This window comes from Hemitrygon akajei, chromosome 23, assembly GCF_048418815.1.
Source record: "Hemitrygon akajei chromosome 23, sHemAka1.3, whole genome shotgun sequence".
NCBI classification, from domain to species: domain Eukaryota; kingdom Metazoa; phylum Chordata; class Chondrichthyes; order Myliobatiformes; family Dasyatidae; genus Hemitrygon; species Hemitrygon akajei.
In genome coordinates, this window is record NC_133146.1 from 52,262,028 (window position 1) to 52,289,776 (window position 27,749).

Below are 27,749 nucleotides of genomic sequence, written 5' to 3' on the forward strand. Positions count from 1 at the left end.
TGCCAGAAGATTTACAAGCACACTCTCCGCTCCAATGGAGTACTGCATAAAAGTCTAATGCACCCTAGCTCTGTGTGTGTGTGTGTGTGTGTGTGTGTGTGTGTGTGTGTGTGTGTGTGTGTGTGTGTGTGTGTGTGTGTGTGTGTGTGTGCGCGCGCGCCTAAGACGTTTGCATAGTTTTAAAGAAAGACACACTAAGCTTATCCTGTCATTTGCTTCTATACCATGTATACTCTCCCCCCACCCCCACATTTCTCCTTCATTCCATGCAGTTTAGAAGACAATAATTCTTGCAGAAAAAATGTTGCTGGCAATTCTCCAGCAAATTTCCGAGGGGACTTACTGTTCTCTGAATCCAGACAGGCTAGACACCTGTGGGATATTTGACAGCTGAATATGTTTCTGTTCTGGTTTGATTATCACAAACTAGTGCTCTTTGGTATAGTCATAAGACTGCCAACAACAATAGTAAATCTGGATAATTGGGACACACTACTACCAGTCAATTGGGATTGGTGTTCTGATCTTGGTTACTGATTAGAAGCTCCAGGTCTATAGGGCAGAGTGCTGCCTTCTATTGCTGAGTAGCTGGCCTGTCCACTTAATTGTTATTAATGTTAGTCATAGTGAAAAATATTACATATTTCTTTTCAATTAAGATTTATTTACCATTAAAACGTTAAGTGTCGATCTTCAATCTGTCAATCTTCCCATTTCCAATTTTTTTTGTGCAAGCTGTGAATTTTCTGGAGGAAGTCTTACTGCTGACATTTTTCAGACAGCTTATTATGTTGTCCTCAAATTTCAACTGTTGACATCCTTAAACATCAAGGACAACTGCTCAGAACCAATCTCCCTTCTAAGGTGCTCAAACCCTTTCAGGTTTTCACATCAGCCATCTTGTGTTCTACTTTTGACATTGTTTGGACATATTCATTGGCTGATCATATAAATAACCCAGATAAAAGTTATCATAATCTATTCTATTTCAAAATTATTATGATGAAATACAGGACAGTGGACACATAGAAAGACAAAATATTAGTATTAGTTTATAATTGTCACATATACTAAGGACAGTGAAAAGCTTGCCTTTCAAAGTACAAAGTTTAAATTTCAAAGTAAATTTATTATCAAAGTACATATACAATGCCACTATATACAACCCTGAGATTCATTTTCATGCAGGTATACTCAATAAATCCATCATAAAATAATAACCATAACAGAATCAATGAAACACCGCACCAACATGGGCATTCAACCAATATGCAAAAGACAACAAACTGTGCAAATACAAAAATAATAATAATAATAATAAATAAATAAGCAATAAATATTGAGAGCATTAAGTGAAAGTAAGTCCATAGCTTGTGAGAACATTTCAATGATGGGGCAAGTGAAGTGAAGTTATCTCCTTTGTTCAAGAGGTTGAGGGGTAATAGGTTTTCCTGAATCTGGTGGTGAGAGTCCCAAAGATCTTGTACCTTCTTTCTGATGGCAGCAGTGAGAAGAGAGCATGTCCTGGGTGGTGGGGGTCCCTGATGATGGATGCCATTTTCCTGCAACAGTGTTTCGTGTTGATGTGTGCAAAGGTAGGGAGGCCATTACTCATGTTGGGCTGGGCTGTACCACTAAGTTATATAGGATTTTCCATTCAAGGGCATTGCTGCTTCCATACCAGGCTATGAAGTAGCCAGTTAATATGTCTTCCACTACTCATCTATAGAAGTCTTTCAAGGTTTTAAATGTCATGTCAAATCTTTGCAAACTCCTAAGGAAGTAGAGATACTGTACTTTCTTCGTAATTACACTTACATGCTGGGCCCAGGACATGTCCTCTGAAATAATAACACAGAGGAATTTAAAGCTGTTGACGCTCTCTACCTCTGATCCTCTAATGATGACTGGCTCATGGACCTCTAGTTTCCTTCTCCTGTAGTTAATAATCAGCTCTTTGGTCTTGCTGACATTGAGTAAACGGTTGTTGTTATGGTACCACTCAGCCAGATTCTCAGTCTCCCTCCTATATGCTGATTCATCACCACCTTGATTCAGCCAACAACAATGGTGTCATCTGCAAACAAATATGGCAAATCATTACACAGTGCATTAAGCAAGAATAAGGTAAAACAATAACAATGCAAAATAAAGCATAAATGCAACCAAAAAAATTCAGTGCAGATAGATGATAAAGTGCAAGATCATAAAGAGGTAGATTGTAAGGCCAATAGTCCATTTTATCATACAAGAGGTCCATTGAAGAATTTGATAACAATAAGATGGAAGCAGTCCTTGAGCCCAGTGATATATGCTTTCAGGCACATGGGAGAGGGGAGAAGAGAGAATGTCTGGGGTGGGTGGGATCTTTGATCACACTGACTGAGGTAGCGAAAAATATAGATAGAGTCCATAGAGGGAGGATAATTCTTGTGATGTGCCGAGCTGTGTCCACAGCTCTCTGCAGTTGCCATACCAAGCCTTTATGCATCCAGGTAAAATGTTTTCTATGGTACATTGATAAAAATTGGCAAGAGTTGACATAACATTCTGAATTTCCTTAACCTCCTGAGGAGGTAGAGGTGATGGTGACCTTCCTTGGCCATGACATCAACGTGGTTGGACCAGGACATTCCATTGGTGACGTTTACATCTAGGAGTGTGAAGGTCTCAACACTTTCAACCTCAGCACCACTGATGTCAACCGAAATTATGCACTGCCCCCCCCCCTTCTGAAGTCAATAACCAGCCTTTTTGTTTTATTAACATTGAGGAAAAGGGTGTTGTCCATATCCCATATCAATAAGCTCTCTACATCCTGGTTGCATTCTACCTCATGGTTACTCGAGATGCAGCCCACTACAGTGGTATCAACTGCAAACTTGTAGACAGAGTTAGCGAAGAATTTGGCCACACAGTCAAAGGAGGACAGTAGGGTGCTGAACATGCAACCTTATGGAGCACTAGTGTTGAGAATAGTTGTGTGAGAGGTGTTGATGTCTGTCCCTACTGATTGCAATCTGCTGGTCAGAAAGTCAAGGATCCTGTTGAAGGAGACATTAACTCCTAGGGTCCAAAGTGTGGTAGTAAGTTTGCATGGAATAACAGGTAGCATTGTAGTCAATAAACAATAGTCTGATATTAACACAAGAGATAATTGAGAGCAACACACACAAAACGCTGGAGGAACTCAGCAGGTGAAGCAGCATCTATATAAATGAATGAACAGTGGTGTTTCAGGATGAGACCCTTCACCAGGCCTGAATAAAGGGTCTTGGCCTGAAACTCCGACTGTTTAGTTATTTTCATAGATTCTGCCTGATCTGCTGAATTGCAATAGTCTGACATTGATGTCTTTATTGCCCAGATGCTCCAGAGATGCGTGCAGGGCCAGGGAGATGACATCCGCTGTAGACTTGTTTCAACAGCAGGAAAATTGCAGTGGGTTGAGGTTATCTGGAAAGCTGAAATAGAATCTCAATAAGCAACCGCCAGAATTGCAGCATTATCTTCTTTATGACGGGGCAATCTAGCCGCAACTTGTTTGTTGTACCGCCAGGTTATGTCACCTCCATTATATGAGGTGCCAATGCCACATTTTCTTCTCCAGATCCTCCTCAGTCTCTTGTTATGCGTCTAGTTCTCAGCTACTCAGTTGTGCTCCTTCGTGAATGGAGGATACAAGTAACTGTTCAGCGGCATTTTCAGAGGCAGAGGGAATTGTAAGATCCTGCTGAATATGCTTCCTGAGCTGAGCCATCTTGTACCATTAAGAAAACAGGAATCTACTCTATGATTCCACTTGTGAGGAAAGCGATCACTGCTGAGGAGCGCAGGAGAAGTCTCATGTTTAACAAGGCACTGTACCCCTGCATTCCCAGTTAGTGCTGGTTATTGAACCCCTCGAAAGTGTTGATTGCATTCAGTCCAGACTGGTTGCACTGAAAGTCAGACTTCTAGATACCTTTTTTTTGCTTTGACCGTTTGGGCTTGGTTGCAACCTGCTGAGGCTCACTTTAGAAGGCTCACACTTTGGGTTGAACTGGCCTTAGGCCAGGCAATTAGATTTGAGGTAACCTTGCATCAAATGTCCAACTTTCATTCCTGTGCAAGTGACCCTATCTCTGAAATTCAGAAATCAGCCTTCACTTCAATATAGTGTTGAATATGCTTTGGATCGTTGCAGTACGTTCATATCAGCACTGTGGGATCCAAGGAATTCCCAAGATACAAGCCACTTGCTGTCTTTGAAATTGTTAAGTACCAAAACTTTTTGGTGGTTCTTGCCTTGGCTTGAATCAAACTTTTTTTCCTGTGTTCTTTCTCAGCAATGATCAATGTAGGAGATATTTTAAACTGTACAGATTCCTCAGCCGAATCGGAGCCATAAATGATCTGTGTCCAAATTACCTATGATTTACTATGATCAGGGAAAAAGCAGGTGTTCCATGAGCAAGAAGTTCACAGGTACATTTCCAAGGGCTAATTATTGTATTTCTTTGATTTTGGTGCATTTTAATGATTTAATTTACATTTTATTAGATTTACTTTTAAAGTCAGGTTCCATAAAATAAAGGGTCTAATTTTAAATGCAGTGCAAAATGAGGTGACAAATCAGTAAGCCCTATATGAACTGATAAGCATTACCCCAATTTATTTTCAATTGTCATCTATAACTTCAAAACCATATGTGCAAAGCAGGAGATTGGAAATTAGATCCCTCAGTCAGATAGGCAAACATAGCGGGAGGTGGCAGTATAATAAGGCAGGAAATTCAACTCTGTGAGCAGCAGTGGCTTTCTTATTGAGAAAGAACCATTGGCCACTCTTTGGAAAAGAGCAAACAGTTGACATTTCAGGCTGACACCCTTAATTAGGGCTGGAGAAAAATGACGAGAAGTCAGGACAAGAAGATGGGGGAGGGGAGGAAGAAGTACAAGTTAGTGGGCGATAGAGGGGAATGGGTGAAGTAAAGAGCTGGGATGTTGATTGGTGAAAGAGATACAGGGCTGGAGAAGGGGGAATCTGATAGGGCAGGACAGAAGGCCATAGAAGGAAAGGAAAGGGGAGGAGCACCAGAGGGAAGTGATGGGCAGGTAAGGAGTAACGTGAGAGAGGGAAATGGAAATGGGAAATAGTGAATGGGGGGGGTGCTTTATCCGAAGTTCAAGAAATTGATGTTTATACCATCAGGTTGGAGGCTACCCAGACGGAAAATAACGTGTTGTTGCTCCAACCCGAGTTCCTCATCATGGCGGTAGAGGAGGCCACGGACCGACATGTCGGAATGGGTATGGAAAGTAGAATTAAAATGGGTTGCCTCTGGGAGATCCCCCTTTTTTTCTGGCAGACAGAGCATAGGTGCTTGGTGAAGCAGTCTCCCAAACTACAATATACAGCAGGACACACCAGGAGCACCAGACACAGTACATGACCCCGACAGACACACAGGTAAAGTGTCACCTTACCTGAAAGGACTGTTTGGGGCCCTGAATGGTAGTGAAGGAGGAGGTATAAGGGCAGGTGTAGCCCTTGTTACACTTGCAAGGCTAAGTGCCAGGAGGGAGATCAATGGGGAGGGAGAAATGGACAGTGGAGTTATGTAGATCTGCTTGGTGGTGGGGTCCCGTTGGACATGGCAGAGGCTGGTGGAGCTGTAGGTGAGGATTCTTTCTAGAACAATGAATTGCTGTCAAATTCCAGTTGAAGTTTTCTGATTGCCATAGAAGGAACCAGTTCAGAGATGTTAAGTAACCTTCAGCTTACCAGGAAATTGAACAGATGGATATTTACTTGCTGTGTCGTTGTATCCAAAAGATGAGCATCAATTCCTCGCTTATGTTCTCCCTGTGACCACATGGGTTTCCTCCAGGTAATCTGGTTTCTTATTTACAAAATAACACATGGTTAGGGTTAGTGAGTTGTGGACAAGCTATGTTGGTGCTGGATGCATGGGGACACTTTCAAGCTGCTAAACGCTGATTTGATTTAATGCAAAATGATGTATTTCAGAAATAAAGCTGATATTTTTAAAAATCTATTTCCAATTGTTATCTACCCCTTAAACAATGAGCAGGGGATGGATGAAATTCTCTGCCCTGGGGTCCACTGCTTGCACATCTAGGTCACTAGTTTTTTCTGTATATTGTTAGCCTTGCCTCCCATGGATTCTTTCAACTGCTTTTAGATAAAGCACTCTAAGAGTTTTCCAAATACATCTGATCGCAGCCCTTCATGAGGTCTTTGATTTTGAAAGAGAAATACTAATTATTTAATGGATTTGCACTTCGCTGGTACTTTATATAACAGGGTAATAAATAAAAGTATGCATTCTTTGTTTCTTTGATATCAGTATGCAAATTAAGAATAACTGGGAGATGCTTGCTAATTTAAAAACAATTATGCAGAATGTAAATATTAACATTTTATAAAATCCTCATATTGACACTTCTCTGCATCACACAGGTTTGATGATGAGCACACATCATCCACCATCAGCAATCTATTTGTTTATTTTATAACAGGGTGCGTTATACACATTTATCAAAAGAATGGAAATAAGAGTACGATGTCAACATAACATACAGATCATTAGTCCACTTTTGAGTCCTAAGTGAGTCAAATGCAAAGAGACCCTTAACAGTGTTGATGAGCAGAGGGGTCTTGGTGTCTAAGTTCAAAGTCTCCTGCAGGTGGCTACACAGGACGATAGGGTGGTTAAGAAAACATATTATGCTTGCCTTTATTAGTCGAGGCATTGATTTCAAAACTCAGTCAGTTATCTTTCAGCTTTATAAAACTCTAGTTAGGCTACATCTGGAGTATTGCATATAGTTATGGTCACCTCATTATAGGAAGGATGTCAAGGCTTGGAGAGGGGGTAGAAGAGATTTACCAGGATGCTTGCCTAGATTGGCGGGCATGTGAAAAACCAGAGGTTGGACAAACAAATAGATTGGGGAGGTCAATACTCCCCAATGCCATTAGGCTTTACAATTCAACTGCCAGGACTTAAGAACTTTTTAAAAGCTATTATTAATGCTTTTTGAGATAGTGATTTAGATGCATATCATATTTTTTACTGAGTTAAGTATTGTATGTAATTAGTTTTGCTACAACAAGTGTATGGGACATTGGAAAAAAAGTTGAATTTCCCCATGGGGATGAATAAAGTATCTATCTATCTATCTCTCTAACTTGGGTTATTTTCTCCGGAGTCACGGAGGCTATGGGGAGATCTGATAAATGTTTATAAGGTTATGAGTCGTAGATAGAGAAACAGACAGTATCTTTTTCCCAGTGTTGAAATGTCCAATACCAGAGGGCATGTATTTAAGGTGACAGAGGGTAAATTCAAAGGAGATGTGAGGGGCAACTTTTTTCTTAAACTGAGAGTGGCAGGTGTCTGGAGAATGCCTATCCTGGGTGGTGGCATAAATGACTTTTAAGAGACATTTAGATAGGAACATGAATGTGAGAAAAATGGAAGCATATGGACTCTGTGTATGCAAATTATTTTACTTGTCCATTTGATTATTGATTGAATTGGTTTGCCACAACATTGTGGGCCAAAAGGTTTGTTTCTGTGCTGTACTGTACTTCTCAATGGTTTGTGTTTTAAGGTATTAAGAGCAGTGACATAGCAGAAAGATCACAAAGTGACTATGCGCGAGGTTAAAAATTGTACATTAGCAGCTGTTCAATTAAGGTTGTGTAACATTCATTGATAGCGAGAATATGAAGACAGTTTTGCTCTGAACTTCTAAACTTATTCCTGACACTGGGATGCTCTGACACTGGACAGACATTGTTGTTCTTTGAATCTGTATGAATTTTGAAACTTCCAGGCAAGTGTAGTTCATATGCTAGTATTTGTAATGCAAATATTCTCAGTGGTAGAACAGTGATTTAAAATATCAGGCTTCACAAGCACTGTAACACTTAGAGCAAAAGAACCTGTTTATGTAGCTATACCAATTAAAATTTCATGAAAGGTGATGCAATTTGACTGAGTAGTCATTGTTTCTTAGTCATAATTAGCTGGAGAAACGAAATGCAAAATAATACCATTGGAATGGGATATTTGTCAATCAAATGAGATTAATAATTAAAACAAAGAAAAGGAAATGATTGCCGACATGCATGCGATACACAGACCTCCCAGCTTTATATTTATCAATTCTAATCAGGCAATTTATATTCCATATTCCCAAACCTTTAGCCGTAGAGATAAAATAAATCTTTCTTACAATAAAATGAAGACTGCAAAGTGGGCTCATTAAACCAACATGAAAGACAAATGGATCAAGGAAAGAAAAAGCAGGTAAGACAGAATAAGTAGTCAGTGATAGATGTAAATGATATTGAACAGATGTGTTGTGGGTTTCTTTATAACGTGACAATTACAAAGTCTGAGAACCAGTGGTCTTCTCACAGTGTAGTCCTGAAGTCCAGGATAGGAAGGGCCTCCTCTTGTGCTAAGATGAAGCCACCCTCAGGGTGGAGGAGCAACACCTTATATTCCATCTGGGTATCCTCCAACCTGATGGCACGAATATCAATTTCTTCTTCTGGTAAACAAATTCCTCCCCCACCCCATTGCCCGCTCTGACCTGTTACTTCTCACCAGCCTATTGCTTCCTCCTGGGTCCACTCCTCCTCTCCTTTCTTCTCTCAACTCTTCTCTGCTGTCACATTCCTTCTTCTCCAGCCCTTGACCTTTCCCACCCACCTGGCCTCATCTATCGCCTTCCAGCTATCCTCCTTCCTCTCCCCCCACCTTTTTATTCAGGCATCTTCCCCCTTCCTTCTCAGTCCTGAAGAAGGGCCTCGGCCCAAAACATCGACTGTTTATTCATTTCCATCGACATTGTCTGACCTGATGAACTGCTGTAGCTTTTTGTGTGTGTCACTTTGGATTTCCAGCATCAGCAAACTTTCTCATGTACAAAGGGCCTTTTGTTGACAGTAGCAATTTCTACCAGCTCCTCTGCTGGCTCCCTTGCATTCTCCTAATTAACTCTCCATGAACTTGATCTTCTGTACAATTCCTTGTCAGGGGGTGAGGGTCTGCCAGTTGACCCTGTGCCTCATTAAGTACCACAGCCACATAGAGTCATGGAGTCATAGTGCATTACAGCACAGAAAGAGGCCCTTTGTTCCATCAAGTCAATGCTGAACTATTACTTTGGCTAATCCCATCTCCCTGTACCTGGACAATAGCCCTCCATACCACTCCCATCCAAGCTTCGCTTAAATGTTGTAATTGATCCCACATCTACCACTTCCGCTGCCAACTCATTGCACATTCCCAGCACCCACTGAGCGAGGAACAGCCCACTCATATCCCCCTTAAATATTTCAATTTTCACCTTTATAATTACTTTTAATTTGAGAGATAAATATGAAACATTTTTGGAAATTTGGCGCCCTTATTTACAAAAGACAGGATTAAATATATAGGTGCTCCGAAGATAAAATAATTGGTTATTTGGGGAAAGAAATAAATATATATACTAAAGTTATTATGAACTCCGTGGAGCAAGTGGGGATCTTCCGATATCCAGGCATTCCTTCTTTCTTTCTTTTTCTTTTTCTTTTCTTCTATAGGGATGTTAGGGGGGAGGGGTTAAGGGTAGGGGGGAAGGGTAGACAATTTTTTTTTCTTTCTGTAATTATTTGAAAACACAATAAAAATTATTTGGAAAAAAAAATTTTCACCTTTATCCTATGACCTCTAGTTCCAGTCTCACATTAAAACTTTTAGGAAATCGTTGCTGGGAGAATGGTGTCGATATTTTTATTTCATACAGTTATTGTCAATCTATTTAGCAGTGAGTTTTTAAAAACATTTTATGTTAAAAATAACCAGTAATATTAGCACTTTTTATTTTTTACTACTGCCCTGGGGTTTTTGAATGCCTGTTCAAAAACCCCAGGCTCAGGTAGCCCAGGATCTTGGGAAGTCGGGCATCACTGACTGAAGCATGCAGCAAGTACAGCTGCAAGGACCTATAACATATGACATATTAATCTTTGAACTTTGCACTGCAATCCTCTGTACTGGCTCATGCTGATGTACTAGGAGCAGGACTCCCAGCATGAAGAGATAGCATGGTCGATTGGGTTGTTAGATGGACTGCAGGTGTCTTTGGAAGGTCTGCCCCAGATTTCACTGCATGAATATTGGACTATTCATTTTGAAACCATCACCAAGGCGGCTCTCTACAATTTAGAGGAGTCATTTTGATTACTTAATATATGTGACACTTTACTAATGACTACTGTCAGTGCATATTTTTCAGAAGTAGGAAATTTAATATAATCAACAGCTTCATTATTTTGACCATGAAGTTTGCTTACGAATCTGTTAGCCTTTTTTTTCTAATTCATCAGATTGAAACTGACATTTGTACTGGGATAGTATTTTATAAACCTTAGAGTTTAGGGAAATGTCAAATGATTTCATTGTTGTTCAAAGCCAAAGGGGTTTTTAATCTTTCTCGTCTTTCAAGTTAAACTATGCTTCCAATAAATATTCAACAGATGTAGTCTCAGCCTGTCATGAAAATTTCATTATGCAGGTTCTAAATTACATTTGTAGTTCTGCGTGTCACAACTTTTTTGCAGATTCAGACTGTAACAAGTTAATTGTTTTAGCACTGAAGTTATTGTGTGATTTTCAGTAGAAGTTCTAACATTCTCTGTCACGGAACTGCTGTGATCCCAAAGAAACGTGCAAACAAAGTTACATAATTACTAAAAACACAAAATGCTGGCAGAACTCAGCAGGCCAGACAGCATCTATGGGAGGAGGTAGTGACGACGTTTCGGGCCAAAACCCTTCATCAGGAGTGAAGTAACATGGGATGGTCGACGGGGGATAAGAAGCAGGGGGAGGGATTAAGTGGAGAGCCGGGAAGTGATATGTGACTATAATACCGGGTCTGGGTTAGCGTCTGGTTCAAAAGTTTCAGGGCCGAAGAAATAGTAGGTTGGGAGCAGAGAGAGAGGCTCTCGCTGAACTCCTGTTGGAGAGAAGATCTGAACTTCTTCAGTGTAGGCATCACTGGAAGAGGCTTTGCAGCAGTGAATTCAAAGGCAACACGAGTGAATCTGCAGATGCTGGAAATAAATAAAAACACAAAATGCTGGCACTACTGTTATTGAGAAAAAATATATATGTATACCCAGGCAAAAATAAATTTCAATGGTTATGGTAAACTTTAGAGCATATTCTGGAGTTAGAGTATACAGCAGAATATTAACTACAGCAACCAATCTTTAGACCTGAACGTGGATTGTAGATTAAATTTAAAAAGCAGCTCTGGACAATAGTTTCCTGGCACTGTGGACTCCAGTTAACTGAAAACCAGACGATGCTGAGTAACATTCATTTTGGGTGTCTGGAGTGTGGGTGCGAAGAAGGAGGTGTGAAAATTATATGTCATTCAAAGGAAGCATTGTAGATACATTATCACTACAGAACTGTCCTGCCGCTACCTGTGTTCTTTAGCATATAAAATGTCATGTAATATTGGGTCAAACAGGCCCCTTCCTCTGAGAGTGGCTCGTTTTGTTGAATAAAACATTTCTGTACCATTAGCTTCTCCAGTGACTTTGTTCATATTACAGCAGTGAAGCTACATAGAAGACAGTGGGAAGCATGTCAAGTGATTGGGAATAATTTAATTGACACAGCAAATATTTTCATTGTTTAACATTGATTTAATTTAATAAAATCCCAATAAATATTTTTTGCAAATTCCAACAACATTGCCATATATTAAAAATAGAATACAGTATCTAATATTTCTTTATGCATACACACAGAATCACTTTTAACATCACAGATGTAACATACATCATATCGTGTTAAACACTTTCCAGCCTGGTTCTTGGCAGTTAAAGTTTGTTCACTGTTTCAACGTGCCTTTAGATGAATGCACTGCCACACTGGCATTGCAATGTTAGCAATAGATTCTGTTGCTGCAGTCACAAACAGGCTTTCAAATGCATCGGTCACTATGAACAAGGTCATTTTTCAGCACTGTTAGCTGAAAAAAAACCCACATTAAGCCGCAGATATAACTTGGACGACCACTCAAGAAGCTCTGCCAAGGGAAAATGCGCCACTCCACATAAACTTTTCACAAACAGAAACATAGTCGAATTTTTATGACAATGCATTAGCTAATTGGCCAACAAATGAGACAAAAACATTACTGTACGTGAGCCATCTTTGTCATAAACTTCAAGTGTTTTTAAAGTTATAAATAATCAAGAAATCTAAAGCTATACATGAAATTTAATGAAATAAAACTCTCAGGGATATTTGATTATGTTTCAAAGTTAAGTGGAAAATAAAATCTGTTAAACAACCGATATTGGATAATCAATGATCATTATGTTTTGCCCCAACAACAATATGTCAATAGAATGAAAAATCCATTAAGCATACATAACCTCCAGTAGACTTTATTGTCTCACTGAAAGTAAAGGTTGCACAGGCACTATTCAGACACTAGACTTCAGGAAACTTCATGCTGTTGTAATCTTCAATTGTTCCAGGGAAATAAGTGGAGTAACGGGATTGGTTGGGCAGCTAGCAAAGACTTAATGAGCCAAAGGGTGTCCTTTCATATTGCAGGAAAATATGGAATATAATAGTCATGTCACATGAGTGAAGTCTTAATGACCCAGACACAATTACTTAACACTGGAAACAAATATCAAGTCACACTGAGGTTCGCATTGCTTATTAGCTTGAAGATCACTGAAAGGGAATTCAATGTTTTTGTATATATTAGAAGAATACATAATTGTTTTGTTTTGTTCAAGGACACTGTGAACTGATGTATAATCGTAGTCCATTAAAAATAGGGCAGGGTTGCTTATTTGCTCTGTCATTCGACAGTGTACTGTCAGAATAAGCTACTGAGATAGTACAAGTAAAGACAAATGCAGACTGAAAATAAATACATAGAGGAAGGAAAATACCTGTGATGTGAGTCTACTAACTCTATTTTTGTTTCATACTGCAATAAGACTTGCAAATTAATATTCCCAAAATTAAGACAGAATCTGTAGATTTAACCTTTAAATTAAGATTGACAGTGAAAGTTAATGCTTCTCCCCTATTCCTGTGGGAGTAATGACTTTCGCCTCATAGTTAAGTTAGATTGCTCAGGGGAGTTAGTTTTCAGAAACTAGTCCAATGTGTAGCATTAATCAATTATTGCACAGATTGCAAATCGGGTGCATTCCTCAGAAACGATGCACTTGATTCCATGTTTATTGGATTATCATTAAAATTAGGAAGCGGTGAATACAAAATTACGTGACTTCTATGAGTGCACATCAATCAAAAAAAAATCACCATATACTTAAGTGAAACCCAGTGAGATATGTAGTCAGCAAACCTCACTCCTTATTGATCTAGTAGATTCCCCCTTTATTGAAGATAGTTATATATGGTTATAAGAATTATAGCATTACTGCAGCCAAGTATCTCTATCAATTGAATGTATTCCTTGAAACAAAACAGAGGACTCTTAATGCACTGTACTTAATGTACTTGATGGAGATAGAGAGCCTGTCTGAGATACCAAAGTGCTGGGTTATGGATGGTAGTTTTGATGGACTTTGGATTAAGGTCTCTTTGGGGAGCTTCTGCTGTTGCTTGCTTGTTGATGTGGTGGTGGGGGGGGGGGGGTCAGTGATTCTGTTGGCATGAATTGGGGGGAGGGGTTGATGTTTTTGCTGCCATTTGTGCGAAGGGAGGGGGAGAAAGCACTTTGCTGTTTCTGTTATTCATTCTATGGGGTTTCTTGTTTCATGGATGTCTGTGAAGAGTACGAATTTCAGGTTGTATACTGTATATATTATCTGATATTAGATGAACCTTTGAATTGATTGTGTTCCTCATTTATTAACCTTTACTAGTCTACCTACAAAAAACTAGAATCATAGACACACCCTCACTGCTTTTCCGTTAACTGAAAAAGACAGTACTTAAATTCATCATTTATTTAATGCAACTGAAAAGGTACTTACAGAAGAAAATAGGAATTTCAAGTCAATCTGTAGGGAAATCAACGCAGCATCACTTAATAGATATCAAACGAAATTTGTGAGGTTGCCCTACTAGATGGCAGCAGTCCCTAACATTTTCTATGGTATATTGGATTACAAGATATTTCTGACTTAATTTTTAACAACTAGGTGTATTGTAAAGAAAATGTGTGGCAAACATTGGGAAGAATGCAAATTCTGATAATATTTAACCGTTAATATGTCACGATGAAATAACTGAAGTTTGACTCAGGGCTTTGGCTAATGCAGTTGGGTAAAAATTGAAATTGGTCAATTGCTTCCCAATTGCAGTGATGATGAAATTTACTGGCTAATTTTCAATTATACTATTTGCTATTTTTTAAGTTCTCCAATTAAAACATTGACAAATACTATAAGGACTCTATGGATAAATTTTGATTTCCGCTTTATTTCACAATAGTCAAGTTTACAGATGTTATAGAGTTTCTATTAGTACATTTGGCTCCGAAGGCATCCTAAGCTCTGGTTGAATACTATTAAGGACAAAAAGTTCCTTTTTAGGTCATTTTGCTTTAATCTTTTGACTATAAATTATGAAAACTGCAAAGAACATCAGTAAAGTTTGGCAGCTGGTTTAGTTTGACTTTATCATTATTCTGAGTGAGCTTTATTCATAATAAGAATTTTGACTACTTGAACATTTTTTGATTGACTTTCTCTTTCCATTTGATTGAAGGGAACTATGGTAATTATTTTTTTAGCCCATGGCGTGACTTTTGAGATTGAGAAGATTAAATAGACTACATTATGTATTAATAATGAGAAATATTAATGCAAAAAAATATCCAAATCATCTCCTTTTGACCTTAACACTTTAAGTGTTAGTTATAGCAAAACCTGGAATGATGGAGTGGGGAGGGTGGTTCTACACTATTGAAATTACAGTCTTCCAATACTAAAAGTTAATTTAGCTACAGCTGTCTTTCTAAAATAGACTTTAAAGCTTCCAATATATTGTAGATGGATACTTGTACTATCCTTGTCATTGCTAATGTAAATGTGCTCTCCTATTTCCACCATTACTATATGGTTAAAATAAGTTTTTCATTAGTTGTGACGTGCTTTGGGATTATGTTAGAGTGTTTTTTTTAATTCTGAAATGATTGTACTAATTTCAGAAAGCATTTTTAACTAACTTTGAAAAAACAAGAAGTTTGCATATGCGCTGCTAAATCCACACTTTGGACAGTGTAATTAACAGGAAGTTATATTTACAGAGAAGAAAGCAATAATATAATTACCGAAACCATTTGGGTCTGAAACTAAAGTGCCACAGTGGAAAAACTTCAATTATGAGTAGGAAGATTATGGAATGGATTTGTTTCCACAAATCTCATTTGTGGGACTCAGCACTTAACACTTGAATTCAAAGCTGCAGAGTGTATTGTGATGATAGAAGGGTTGCCTTTCAGTGGAGATATTAAAATAAGCTAACATATTAAGTAAAAATAAAATCTCTAGAAAAGGGGTCAAATGCTTAGTTCAATCTACCAAAACAGATTACTAGCAATGATCACAATGATGTTTTAGCTAACTGGCTGATATGGTGGGGGGGGGGGGGGGGGGGGGGGGGAGGGGGAGACTTCTGCGCTGGATCAAAATAAGCTGAAGAGAGTTGTAAAATTAGTCAGCTTCAACATGGACACTAGCCTCCATAGTAATCAGGACATATTCAAGGAGTGATGCCTCAAAAAGGCAACATCTATCGTTAAAGGATCCAGGCTGCACCACCCAGGACATGCCCTCTTCTCATTGTTACTATCAGGGAGAAGGTACGGAAGCCTGAAGGCACACACTCAATGATCCAGGAATAGCTTCTTCTGTCTGATTTCTGAATGGACAGTGAACCCAAAAACACTGCCTCACTACACTTTTATTTCTTTTTTTGTATTAATTTAACTTAACTATTTAATATATATACTTACTGCAATTCACATTTTTCCTCTCTGTTATCATGTATTGCATTGTACTGCTGCCGCAGAGTTAACAAATTTCACAACATATCCCGGTGAAGTTTAACCTGATTCTGAGATTGTTGCATGCATATTGTCACTTACAATGACAATACGTGAAAACAAACATTGGCTATAAATCATTTTTGGATGACATAATGCCTTTTACGAGGCTGTATAAATCCATGCTTGACCTTTTCTTTCCATCTATGTTGCTAACACGCCTATATTCTAGGGGATCAGCAGCTGCTGTGATCATACGAGGAGGTAGGACGGGCACGACTGGTAGTTAGACAGAGGGCAAACGTTTGGCCTTTTCTTGGGAGAATTCAAAAAGCTACCAGCAGTAGAACAGAGGATAACTGCAGAGAGCAAAGGGATTTGAAGAGGCAAAGGGAAGGTGTATAAAATAGAATGAGTTATGCCAAGTGTGTGGGGGGAGGGGAATGAGAGGGAGGGTGATGACTGAAGGTGAGTAGGTGAAGTGGAGATGGGTGTATTTTCAGAGAACCTCTATATGTATATGTTAATAGAACCAAAGGCCCTCCTTGCCACTGTATCAAGTTCTTACTGTCTTGTCTTTGTGGTAACTGATGGCTTCCTTTCCTCACACTTCTAAAGTGGAAACAAGTCACTCCAAAACCCAATATGACTCCAAGGAAACAGCACATGAAGGATGTAAAAAATGTACTAAATAATACCCTTTGCTTTGCTAATAAGTTTATTCACTCAAACTATCAACGTGTGAAACTAGAAGCATGATTACAAGTGAATAATTGACCTACAGTAATCAATTAGTGAAACTTGAGAATAGAGTAATTTATTTATTTAGAGATACAGTACTGTACAACAATCTTAGGCACATATATATAGCTAGGGTGCCTAAAACGTTTGCATTATACTGTATTTGTCATGGAGAACGAGTTTGTAAATCCGGTGGGAGCAAAGGATGTTGGGAATGGCAAGGGTGGAGTGCCATGGGAGGGGTGTGGGACAGGTGACAGAGAAGGATTTCCAGGGGCTGAGACACCAGGCATAGTAATTTGATTTCTAACAATTGGTTTATGAAACTTAAAGAATGTCTCTTTGGTGCTTCCACTCCCTTCCCTCTCCTTTCCCCTTTTCCCAATCATGATTCCCCTGTCCCTGCCCCTTTCACACTCTCAGTCCTCAATAGAGATCCATATCAGAATCAGGTTTATCATCACTCACGTATGTCATGACATTTGTCTTTTTTGTGTGGCAGCAGTACAGTGCAATACAGACCTGTGCCCAAACAGCCGTGCTGCCTAGCTCCCCACCTACTTAACCTTAGCCTAATCAGAGTGCAATTCACAATGATCAATCAACCTACTAATCAATATGCCTTTGGACTGTGGGAGGAAACCGGATCATCTGGAAGTAACCAATGCACCCATGGGAATAAACAGGAATTTCGAACTCTGCTGGCCCACGCTTCAATAGTATCACACTAACTACCACACCATTCCATGCTGTGGCCAAAATATCAGGTGAACTCATGTTTAATCTCATGTTTAAGCCTTTAATCTTTAGGAGCCCGAGCCCAAGTGCTTATTTGCAGTCTATAGCAAATTTGTACTGACTGATCAATCCAAACTTTCTCAATGGCACGGAATTTTTCTTCTGATTCATAAAATATCAACATAGCCTCACTGTTACAATACCCTAATGAAACAGGATGTGATGAAGATCATCAACCTGAAATGATAACTTGATTCAAACTAATGTGCTGATTTCTTCAGAATTTTCTGGTTTTACTTTCACTGTACAAAGTTACAAAGGGGATAGTTAGAGTTTATGTAAGGGAAGTAAATAATTCTTAATTGAATCTGACATTTTGGCTTTTCAGTTTGACCCAGACAGCTGATGTTTCATTTCCTAAAAGGTGTCCAGAAATACATTGTATCTGATGTTTTCGATAGAAATACTTCCAAAACGTGGGGTGTTGGGGTGGAGATAAGTCTTTGTCAAAGGAGGTGTATGGTGCTCTATCCCTCCATTAGCCTGCAGATCACCCGTGGGCAAGGTTTAGCTCCTGCTTAGCCCTACCCCCCTCCCCAAATCAGGGCCACGTGAAGCCATGGGAGCAGGTGGTGGACGGTCGTATGAGCAGCTGGCGCATATCAGAAGTCCTGGTTATGCGATCACTGATGCCAGGCAGACAATCTCTAAAGAATATTGATCATGGTTGGGGTCACCCGTCTTGTAAAGATACTGCCCAGAAGAAGGCAATGGCAAACCACTTCTGTAGAAATTTTTGCCAAGAACAGTCATGGTCATGGAAAGACCATGATTACCCACGTCATACGACACGGCACATAATGAATGAATGAAAGAACCCCCCCCCCCACCAAAAGAAAGGATTTGGAATGCAATATTATCCCAGAGTACTCTATAAGATGGGAAGTCTTTAGATAATTCATTGCTGCAGCGTCTATCTGTATTAATACCACAGTGATTCTAATTCCTCTGACTGCATCTTAGAACCTATTATTTTCAAACAGTTAAACTATTATTGTACTTACACTGATTTTCCTGGGGCTGAAGTGAAGCTTATTAAAAAAGAATAATAACTATAATGGATTTATGTTTAACTCTGCAAACCCGTCTTCATGGCCACTGCAGTTAATATTTTATTAGGTATTTAGAGAGCAGTGGGGATTTGGTGAGCTATTCTTTATCCTTTAGCTCTCTGGCTTGAAAAATACATTCCACCCTCATAGAATTCAAATAATTTTAAGTACATTGTTTGAAATGAGAGAAAAATATAAATTATATAACAGTTGTTTTTCTCGCTTTATCTATTATAAATGTAGTTTTGCAAATTCCAATTAACCTTTCAAAGTTTGTTAAGGACCTTGGCAAGTTAGTAAGCAGCCTTGTATTTGTTTATGTCAACCATAATAAAAACAGGAGATACTGAAACACTGAGCAGATAATGAGCAGCTTACAGGAAAGATTTACAAAGGTGTTGCTGGGTCTGGAGGACCTGAGTTATAAGGAAAGATTGAGTAGGTTAGGACTGTATTCTTTAGAGTGTAGAAGATTGAGAGAAGATTTGATAGATGGATACAAAATTGTGAGGGGTATAGATAAGGAAAATGCAAGAAGGCTTTTTCCACTGCGATTGGGTGTGTCATGGGTTAAGGGTGAAAGGTGAGAGGTTTAAGGGAAACATGAGAGTAAACTTCTTCATTCAGAGGGTCATGAGAGTGTAGAACGAGCTGCTAGCACAAGTGGTCCATTCAAGCTCGATTTCAACATTTAAGAAAAGTTTGGACAAGTACATGGCTAGTAGGGGTATGGAGGGTTATGGTCCCAGTGCAGATCGATGGGAATAGGCAGTCTAAATAGTTTCAGCATGGACCAGATGGGCCGAAGAGCCTGTTTCTGTGCTGTACTTCTCTGTGACTCTCTGATTCTATCAGGCAGAATCTGTGGTTAGTAATTCAGATCAGAATCTGATGAAGGGTGCCTGACCAGGAGCATTACCTGTTTCTCTCCACACATATACTGCCTGTATTGCTCAAAGTTTCTAATTTTATTAGATTCCATCATCTGAATTCTTCTTGGATTTTCATTTTGCCTCTATAGTATTATAGTGAAAATATGTTTGTTTTTGCATACAGTACGTTCATTTAGTCAGCTCTGGCAGACTGGGCGGATAAGCTCTGCAGAGAAATCTGACAGCCAGGCTACAATGCTGCATGGAGAGCGAAGGGCATGCCCATGTACATGAAATGTTGTGGTCAACCACTGGGACAGCTTGCGACACTCACTCGTACCACCGGACTTGGACTTCTGAGGTCAGGAGCGTGGGACCACCCCAGTGCAATGGCTTTTCCACCTTAAAGACTCTCCACAAGGTTTCCTGTCATTGTCAGATATGACGGACAACCACCACCCACCGATATAAAGAAATATAATCTTTGCAGAGAAGCAGGAATACAGTTTGATTAGTAAATAAAAAAGCTTAGCTAATATCTTAAAGGTTTAAATATGAAGTATGACAATGGGATTTTAATAAGATTTGATTCAATTTCCATGCTGGGAAAAAAAGCCTTTATTCATATTTGTAGTCTCTAATACTCAGTCGATTAGGCCTATCTAATCAAGACAGTAAGATAGTAAGAAATTATAACGTGGGCTCTCCTCTGAAACCTCTCAGCTGAATGCTACCATTTTAGTGTGCAGGAATGTGGGTCACCCTCCAAGACGCAGCCAGCAGGGTAAAGTTGTGAGGAGCAAATTTGTTTGTAAATGAGTGCAGTACTCCTATTCCCCTTAATCCAACAAGAAAAATTTGGATTACACTATGAGCTTTAAAATAAAGTCATTGATCTCTTTCTCCCTCCAGTGATGCAGCCTGACTTACTTTTAACTTCCAACACTTGTTTATTTCACATTTCAGCAACTGCAATATTTTGATTTTGAGCTCTTGGTCCAACAGGAAACAAACTTTATCTTCTCGTTAAGGCTTCTTGGTAAAAAATTTAAGTTGAATTCAGGTGATAGTTCTGTTGCAAGTCTACATGATTAAGGAGGATCTTGCTGCCAGAGGTAATGAGCTCCGCAGGAAAGCGGAGGGAGTTGGGCTCTGAGGTTTTTAGAGAAACCTGATTTGGTTAAATGCTGTTCAACGAGGATCGTTAATCATTTAGAGCTCCTTCTGTTTCTCAAGCGACTTTCCCTTTGTAATGCAGTCTCCTGGTGCTTTTTGTTTAAACTGGTTAAATTTATTTTAATAGGCTCAGGAATGTTGGTTACATTTAAATAGACACCCAATTAGCGCTAATCATAGGGTTCTAGTTTCGAGAATGTTACATCTCGTGGTGAGCCTCCAATGTTCCATGTGAATTCTTATGAATAAACTCTGGAAGGTGTCTCTACATTGGAGTCTGTCTTTCCTCTGCATTTGGGTTCCAGTATTACCAGCACACACCAGATGTCTTCCTTCACTAAATAAATCGGTTATTATTACTTTAAGACAACTGAAATTTGTTGAACCAATATTTAAAACAATGATTTATAGACACTGGATTAAAGAAGATGAGTACCCAGCCAATGATTGAAGATCAGTACCCAGCCACACCAGAATAATTAAGCATCTGGGGTTATTTGAACAGTCAATACACCTGCTGAATTTCTGCCAGGCCATAGAGTTAAAATTGTCCTCATGAAACGATGAATATGGAACCTTTGCAATTCATTCATTTTTGAGATATTGTTGTATGTCACTCTGCTCCTTTGGCAGACAGGTTCATTATGCACCATGTAGTTATCAATGCAGCCTTAAGTTATAATGCAAAGTTATTGTACAAATTCATTTCTGATGCTTTCTAAAATCTGCTTTTATTAACAGAAGAGCAATTTAAAGCCCAATGACAATGGAAGAATAATGTGTAGCAGTGTGAACCTGATCTGAGATTTTTTAACTTCAACCTGCTGAACTAACTAGAGGAGTACTTCGAGGGAAAATCTTTACATGTCCATGTTGAGCAATCTATTTTACTTCGGAGACTGATCTCTTCAGCAAACATAACTATACAGCAGTTTTTCAGAGAAAAATTACATCTCTTGAAATAGTCAAGAGTTCATCCATTGGAATGAATGATCGATATATATTGTCCATTCCAAGGCACTCATAACTCACAGTAGATGAGCTCATAAATCATGGATTTTCACTCTACCAATCAGCTCTAAATTCATGAAATTTGATATTAATATGTATCTCCCTATCACGGACTCTTTGCAACCTGTAACACAGCTAATTTTATGCTGATTGACTAACCTGTCTGGTGTGAAGACAAGCATTTTAGGAAAACTGTAGCAATGATTTTTTTCTATATGTATTATGTATTACATTGTATTGCTGCTGCAAAGTTAACAAATTTCACAACATATGCCAATGATATTAAACCTGAATCTGATTCTGAAAACAGAGAAGGGTAGATCTGCTTTCTTCCATCAATACTATTGCAGGGACTTGATGCCAGCGCTGGTATCAGTCACGGTGGTAGGGGTATTTGCTGCCCATCTCATGATGATCACAAACTGTTTCCTTGGAATCCTCAAGAACTCAGAGAGGAAAGCCATTCTTTAATTAGCCTCACATCTCCTCTGTTGGGAAACTTGCATACTGATCCCACACAAGTTGAAAACAATCTTCACTTGAATGCAAAACAATTAAATAGTAGAAAAAAATAAATATATATATGTCTGAGTGTCTGTGAATATCAATGACATTCAATTATCCCACTCATCTTTAAAGTATCATCTGTCTGGGTATTTCTCTGGACCAACAAAAGCACTGTGCTGCATGAGCCATGCTAAATTGCTTGGAGTTCAGTTCCCAGTGGAAGAGGAATTAGTTACATAGAAACAAGGCAGACTGTGATTCTAGGACACCAAAATTTCTGCTCTATTATACATGGAGTAAACTCCAATGGCCAAATGGCTTAATTTTGCTCCTATATTTTATGGTCGTAAATTTATTTTTGCATTAATTTCTATTCAAATCAAAATCTATATAATCTTCTCAATCAAATATTCTAAGATGCATGTCGATAGTGCAGTTGCGTTACCACTTTTTGGGTGTCTTCTTTAGTTGATAAAAGATAAAAAGAAGGGCATTTGTTGGTATATCAGTTACAAATTTCAAATATTAGACAAGGTGTGAAGAGTGAAACTGATTCCCCATCTATTCATCAATCTACTTCCTGGCCAATTTCTTACTCACTGGAATACCTGACAACATTCTATTATTCTAACAGGGAAAAAATATAATAGCTCAGAACATGTGTTATAATGAAGTTGAAATTTCTCAGTTCTCAGATCACTGGTGTATTCAAGTGTGGAAACCCTGAATCTGTTGAAAATGGTTCCACAGGCTGCAGTCATAGCTATGAACTTTATATGCACTTTCCTCTCAATAAAAGCATTGAAAATTGTGCACTGCATTGAAAAAGGTGAGAAGTTAAACATCATATTGAGTGATATGCTGAACAACTCTCTGGCTCTGAAAAATTTATGTCTTCTATAATACTAATTTGTATAATTATTTTTATATTATTTGGATTAGAAAATGATAAAGTATTTATTTTGTTATTATTTTTCAGCTTGTCCATAATATGTGTGTATTTAACAATATTTATTTTGCTTTCTGCGGAGTGCTTGTGAATCAAAGCTTTTTACCTTCTATTTTGCTATATGTTGGAATTCATCAAATTGGTTGCTTAGTCAAGACAGCAATGGTACTGGATGCCACACATTTCTTACAGAAATTACTTGACAGCATTTCATGTTGAGAAAGGGGAATCCTATCCATCCGAACCTAACGACTGATCTGTGGATTTTTTTTCTTTACTGAGATCAACAGTAGAAACCATTTGGAGACAAAAACCGATGGATAAAAGTGACAAATCTATGATAATGAATCTATGACTGATGTGACAAGGTATTTTATATAGAGATAAAAGTTGGTCCTCATTGCAGAGATGGGTATATCAAATTCTCAGAAAATAACTGGACAAGTAATGGTTTCTCTCTTGGTAGTAATGTTTGATGACGTTCTTGGTTGAAAGCTCAGATTTAACCAAAATGTAATCAATTATTATATACTGATATTAGAATTGGCTGAGATCAAGTTATACTTTTCTATTATCCATATCTCTTAGCTTAAGGTGCAGTATATTCATTTACCGGTATATGCATACCCACTCACAAACCATACTGGGGAAATTTTAAAAAAAAATTACTGAAAACACATGCCAATCATCCAAGAACACTTAAGAAACAAAAAAAATTACAAAAGTGTAAAGGTGATCTGTGAAAACCATTCCTTTAAACATTAATTAAAATATTGTCTAAAGTAGTAGAAAGCAGATTAAGGTCAAAAGTTCCATAACATAGATTTCAGTAAAAATCCAAATACACATGTTTGTCGCACTGTTCTTGTCATGAAATTTATTTCATTCATCTGTTTGTACAAAATTGCTATTTTGTGTTTCACCTGTTAGTGCAGTGGAGTTCAAGGAGCTTCTTTTCAGTAGCCTATTGATAATGTCCATCCATGTCTTCTTATACTGATGTCGCAGCAAAGAGTACACAAAGGGGTCTGAGACTGCTTTGCTGTAAGCCAGACATTTGGAAAGAACTCCCCAGTAAGGATTGATTGGTATTGTCTCAGATAACTCCACCAGCCTGTCAAAAAACAAAATGTTACAAGGAATCTTCTACTGCAAAATTAAGAGATTACACTCTACTGAAATCTGTAAACAGCTTTCTTCCAATCATATTTTTTTACTTCAATACAAGCTCTTAAAAAAAGCAGAGGTTCCGTTACCTTCATATAGTTTTGAAAGATAATTCCAGTCACTCTGTCTTACACATCTTATTGGAAGAGTCACATTTGTTAGTTTTGCTTTCAATGAACTAAACTACAAAATTCATTGCAAATCTAACTATTCATTAATCAGGAGGTGAGGGAAGAAGATGAAATTCACCATCAAGAGGTTATTGCCTCTTACTATTTCAGAGTGTTGGTAGTGTTGGTGACAGTTCACACAGAGTATTATCACAGGTTTCCCTCAGTGTCCCATTATTAATTTTTTCTTAACTGCCCGTAACGCCGCTAACGTATAGAGCAGCACTGGAGGTCCCTCAACTCTGTCTGTTCGTAGTGATGTATACAGATAGAGAAGGATGCTTCATTGCTTTTTCTGTAACAATTTTTTTAGCCCTGAGTTGAATCCCCAAACTCAGAGGACTTGTAGACCACTCTTAGTTTGGCTTCTACCCTTTGACCTGTTTGGCATGGGTGACAAAAGCCAAGGCACAAGGCCCAGACTCTCGCCAGCATAGCTCTCTGGACTACTAAAGGACATAAGCCTCCAAACTCTATGGTGAGGTTGTGGTCCTTTTGGAGGTTCATTATTAATGGTTAACTCAATAAGGAATTGCAGCCATTTATATAATTTTTGCCATTTCCGTTCTCTTGAACTTGTGGATTAATGTTAGGAGACACACACAAAATTTGGAGGCACCTATCAGAAGGTATGTGGTAGGGCTCTCCTTGTGTTTCTGTAGCCTGCTTTTTCATAGTTTACTGTATATCATTAGGGTGGTGGGGTGGAGATTTGTCTCTACCAAAGGAGTTGTAAGGCATTCCTTCCTTCAACTAGCCTGCAGATCACCCTTGGGCAAGGTGTACCACATGCTTAACCCCAGATCACGATCACATGAAGCCAGGGAAGCATGAACAGCTGATGCATATCACAAGTCTTACTTATGTGACCAGTGACACCATGAAGACAATCTCTTAAAGTGTATCGATAATGGCTGGGGTCACTTGTCTTATAAAGACGCTGCCCAGAAGAAGGCAATGACAAACCACTTCTGTAGAAAAATTTGCCAAAAACAATCATGGTCATTGAAAGACCATGATCACTCATGTCATACGGCATGGCACATAATAATGATGATGATGATGACTGTACATTATATCAATGTCTGAGTGAGGCACTTTAAGTGCATGTAAATATCTTTCCATCCTTCCTCCCTCCAAACTTCAGATCACCTGAATGGTCAATGTTAGAGAGTCTCCCAAAGACTCATCCCTGTATATAGATCTTCCATGAGCTCATATTGTCTTACCTCAGCAACTTCCTCCAACCCTCTGCTCTCTTTCACTCATCACAACATTGTTCTATCCCATCTCTCTGAACGTCCTTTTGGGGAACCTTTTTCCTCCCTTAGGCCTAATACATTCATTGTTGGGTTACAATCCATATAGCTCTCAACTTCTTTAGCTCAATGCACATTTTCCTCATGTTGAAGCAAGTTTTCCAAATTAAAAGAGCTGTATGAAAGTAAAATGATCTTGTCATTGGTATGGAGTACTTTGCCACCATCATAATATTAGGGACCATAACACAAAAAATAGGATTTTTTAAAAGATAAATAGAAATTTAGTAGTGTGTTGACAATAATGGCCATGCACTAATTAACTTTTGGACTGGTATTCCTTAATTAAGGCCAATGGGGCTATCAACCATCAAGTGGTATATTATCTCCAACACTGTAAATCCACAAATTAAACATTGCATATAGAACATAGATTATAGAACATTACAGAACAGTACAGGCTCATGACCTTTCAACCTACTCTAAGACCAATCTAACTCTTCCTTCCTACATCACCCTCCATTTTTCTATAATCCATGTGCCCAAGATTTTCTGAAATGTCCCTAATGTATCTGCCTCTACCACCATCCCTGGCAAGATGCTCCACACATCCACCACTCTGTGTAAAAAAATGTACCTTTGACTCCCTATACTTTCCTTCAATTATGTCCCCCTGTATTAGCCATTTCCACCCTGGGAAAAAGTCTCTGGCTACCCACTTATGCCCCTTATTATCTAGTACACCTCTATCAACCTCTTTCACCCCAAAGAGAAAAGCCTTAGCCCCCTCAACCTGTCCTCACATATCTAATTGAAGTGCACACATCCATATAAATTTAAATAACCTACAAGGCAAGAATGATAATTTGAACAACTGAGCAATTTTATGAAAAATTGGAAATGTGAAGAGAAAATAGCTTTCATGCTTGAATATTGTTTGAGAAGCCTGATACATCAGATTGTTTAGAGGCTGCGATTAAAGTGCAGCAGCCTAAATCTGATTAGCAGATTTGGATCTAAATTAAGTTCATATTTTATCCAAAGTCTAAGAGCTGATGAAAGAAATTACCTTTCAGAATTGGAGATAATGTATCACTTGACAAGCTCCTGAAGAAGCTATATTTAAATATGTGCCATGAACCTTCATCTCTCCACCAGTAAGAAGTAAAAAAGAGCAAAAAGTAAGACCCTCGTCATTTCAGCAAATGCAATTGTACATCATGTTTTAATTTAAAGGGTTGACTCCTTTCTTAAAGCTCAGATAGATGCCTTGGATTTGGAGAGTACCTACAAAAGCTCAGTAAAAGACTACACCTGCTATTGTGATAAGTCAAAGGTAAAGTTGAATTTATTGTCATGTCAACAAATTCGGTGATGGGGTGGAGATACATCTCTACCAAAGGAAGTGAAAGGCACTCCTTACCTCTGCTAGCCTGTAGCTCACACTTTAGCAAGGTGCGGCACCTGCTTAGCCCCCACCCCCTACCCCAACGATCAGGGTCACATGAAGCCATGCAGCAGGTGATGGATGGTTGAATGAGCAGCTGGTGCATATCACAAGTCCTAATAATGCGAGCACTGACGCTAGGCAGACGACCTCTGAAGTGTATTGATAATGGCTGGGGTCACCCATCTTGTAAAGACACTGCCCAGAAGATGGCAATGGTAAACCACTTCTGTAGAAATTTTTGCCAAGGACAATCATGGTCATGGGACCATGATCACCCATGTCATACAACACGACGCATAATGAATGATGATGTCAATAATTACATGAGTGCTCGGGTACAATGCAGAACTTCCTTGCAGCTGCATCACAGGCATACAATGTCATATAAATTGTGTATAAATTATATACAGTTTCAACAAGAAACATGCTTTGCAGTAAGTGAATATTTTGCCTTGTGATGCACACTAAGGAAGTAAGCCAAGGGTCTAAAGTGCTGACTCCTAATCCCTGTGGGGCAGGCAAACTGA

The 27,749-nt window shown here is 38.7% G+C and overlaps 1 protein-coding gene across 1 annotated transcript in view; it reads right to left on the reverse strand.

The window, feature by feature from the left end:
* Positions 1 to 1,992: 1,992 nt before the first annotated feature.
* Positions 1,993 to 27,749, reverse strand: part of LOC140715102 (G-protein coupled receptor 26-like) — a 52,346-nt gene continuing 26,589 nt past the window's right edge. The window contains exons 3-4 of the mRNA XM_073026835.1: positions 24,100 to 24,290; positions 1,993 to 2,077 (exon numbers count right to left, since the gene is read on the reverse strand). Of these exons, the coding sequence (XP_072882936.1) occupies positions 2,055 to 2,077; positions 24,100 to 24,290 (214 nt within the window). The 3' untranslated portion in view covers positions 1,993 to 2,054. The remainder of the gene's footprint in view (positions 2,078 to 24,099; positions 24,291 to 27,749) is intronic.